The sequence below is a fragment of the Pyrus communis genome, chromosome 13 (assembly GCF_963583255.1).
Source record: "Pyrus communis chromosome 13, drPyrComm1.1, whole genome shotgun sequence".
NCBI lineage: Eukaryota > Viridiplantae > Streptophyta > Magnoliopsida > Rosales > Rosaceae > Pyrus > Pyrus communis.
The window spans coordinates 18,356,073-18,358,018 of record NC_084815.1 but is presented as its reverse complement, the minus strand read 5'-3'; the positions used below and the strand labels follow the sequence as shown (position 1 = coordinate 18,358,018).

Below are 1,946 nucleotides of genomic sequence, written 5' to 3'. Positions count from 1 at the left end.
CAACATAATATGTTGGAACATTGACAACTCACGTACATTGAGCTGAAAATTGTTGAAAACAATCGTTCACATGCATGGTCAAATGACAACAACTATTAGACGTAGATTTGAGTATACGGTATGGGACCATCCAAATGCTAACAATCATCTTCTCGCAAGTGAGAGAATGATCCATTGGATACAGAAAGCCTAAGAAGAGACAAGAAAAGAGCCCAATTCCATTGACACACTGGACCGATTTACACAAACAGAAATGGTGATGGAATGTAGAATTTAGATTAGAAACCACGAGGCCCATTGTGGAAACCAAGAACCTTTTGAATGGAAAGGAAAGGAAAGGAAACGTATAGTCCTCCCTCCTCAGTCCTCACACAGTAACGCAATAAGTGGTAACGCTCCTCTTCGTAACACCCACCCACACTATAGATTTGAATTAAATTTTAGCGCTCAAATCTCACGTGCTACGGAATCCCCCATTTCAAAATCGAATTAAAAATTAAAAATTAAAAAATTAAAAAATCTTCAATTCCTTCAAAAACAAATTAAATTTACAAATTTAGAATTACTTCCCAACTCCCCAACCCAATTATAAAATTAAAATAAACATTAAATTCGACTCCTGAAAAAGTCTACTTCCTCTGCATCTCAAGCTCGCAGCTTTTTTCACTCCTCCGCCACTTCACACTTCGCAATTCGGGAAACGAGAACATGGGTTGTGTTTCTTCCAATCTCTTCAACCACGACGACGAGTTCTCCCAACTCGGCAGCTCCGCGCTCAGCCACCACATCGTCTCGCTCACTTCCTCCACCTACGGCCTTCTCACTCTAGACCCGCCGCCGCCTGCTCCCACCACTCCGCCGACCCCTCCTCCTCGATTCACTCTCGGGTCCATTTTTCCGAGCCCCCTGTCGGAGCCCAAGTCGCTCTGGTCCGAACCAAGGTCGCTATGGTCCGACCCGAGGCCGCTACGGTCCGACCCGGAAGTCATTAACTCATGGGAGCTTATGGCCGGCCTCGACGCTGATAGTTTCCGATTCTCGCCGCTCCCGCCGCCCAAACCCTTCTTTTTCAATGACCCAAAAACCCCCGATAAAGAAAACTCCAACCCGAATCGGGCAATTTTCAAATCTCCGTACGACGGTGTCTTCCGGGTCAACAACAAGAAGGACCCACTTGACCGGTTCGAAAAAATATGCCCACCGGGAGGAGAAAGCAAAGTGGTGGTCTACACTACGACGCTGCGAGGAGTGCGGCGGACTTTCGAGGAGTGTAACGCCGTCCGGGCGGCGATAGAAGGCCTCGGAGTGATGATTGTCGAGCGTGACGTGTCGATGGATCGCGGGTTCAGAGAAGAGTTGAACGATTTGATGAAGGAGAAAGGGAAGGATGTGGCGGTGCCGCCGCAGGTTTTTGTGAAGGGGAGATATATAGGCGGCGCTGAGGAGGTGTTGAAGATTTTGGAGGAGGGTTTGCTGGTTGAGATTCTTGCTGGGTGTCCAAAGAAAAAAGCTGGGTCTGTGTGTGAAGGGTGTGGGGAGGCAAGGTTCTTGCCCTGCTTCCAGTGCAATGGGAGCTCAAAGATGGTGCTGGTGGTGAAGGATGACGTGGCGGGGCAGCGGCAGGGGACGACGGTGGTGGTGAAGTGTCCTGAGTGTAATGAGAATGGGTTGGTGCTTTGCCCAATTTGTAGCTGAACGGTGAAGAACAAGAGATGCAAAGATCTCTGTTTTCGTGTCGAAATTGGGTTTTTGTAAGCACTTTCTCTCTTAATTTTGGGGCTTTTTTTGTGTTTCTGATGGAAACCAAAGGCTTCTAATTCTCTACTGTACTCTCTTGCTTTTGTCTGTTGATAGTTATATATATCTATGTTTTTGATTTGCAAAGATCGGAAGATGTTTGATTTGCATGAAGCTTTGAACAATTTGAAGTTTGGAAGACACAATTA

General features: G+C 46.8%; 1 protein-coding gene across 1 annotated transcript; it reads left to right on the top strand.

Annotated features, from left to right (window-relative positions):
- Positions 1-587: 587 nt before the first annotated feature.
- LOC137713812 (uncharacterized protein At3g28850-like) lies at positions 588-1,946 on the top strand. The gene has a single exon (XM_068453168.1). The coding sequence runs from the start codon at positions 709-711 to the stop codon at positions 1,693-1,695; it is 987 nt and encodes a 328-aa protein (XP_068309269.1). The 5' UTR covers positions 588-708; the 3' UTR covers positions 1,696-1,946.

Coding starts and splice junctions, on each gene's coding strand:
- LOC137713812 (XM_068453168.1), top strand. CDS start 709: ATGGGTTGTGTTTCTTCCAATCTCTTCAACCACGACGACGAGTTCTCC.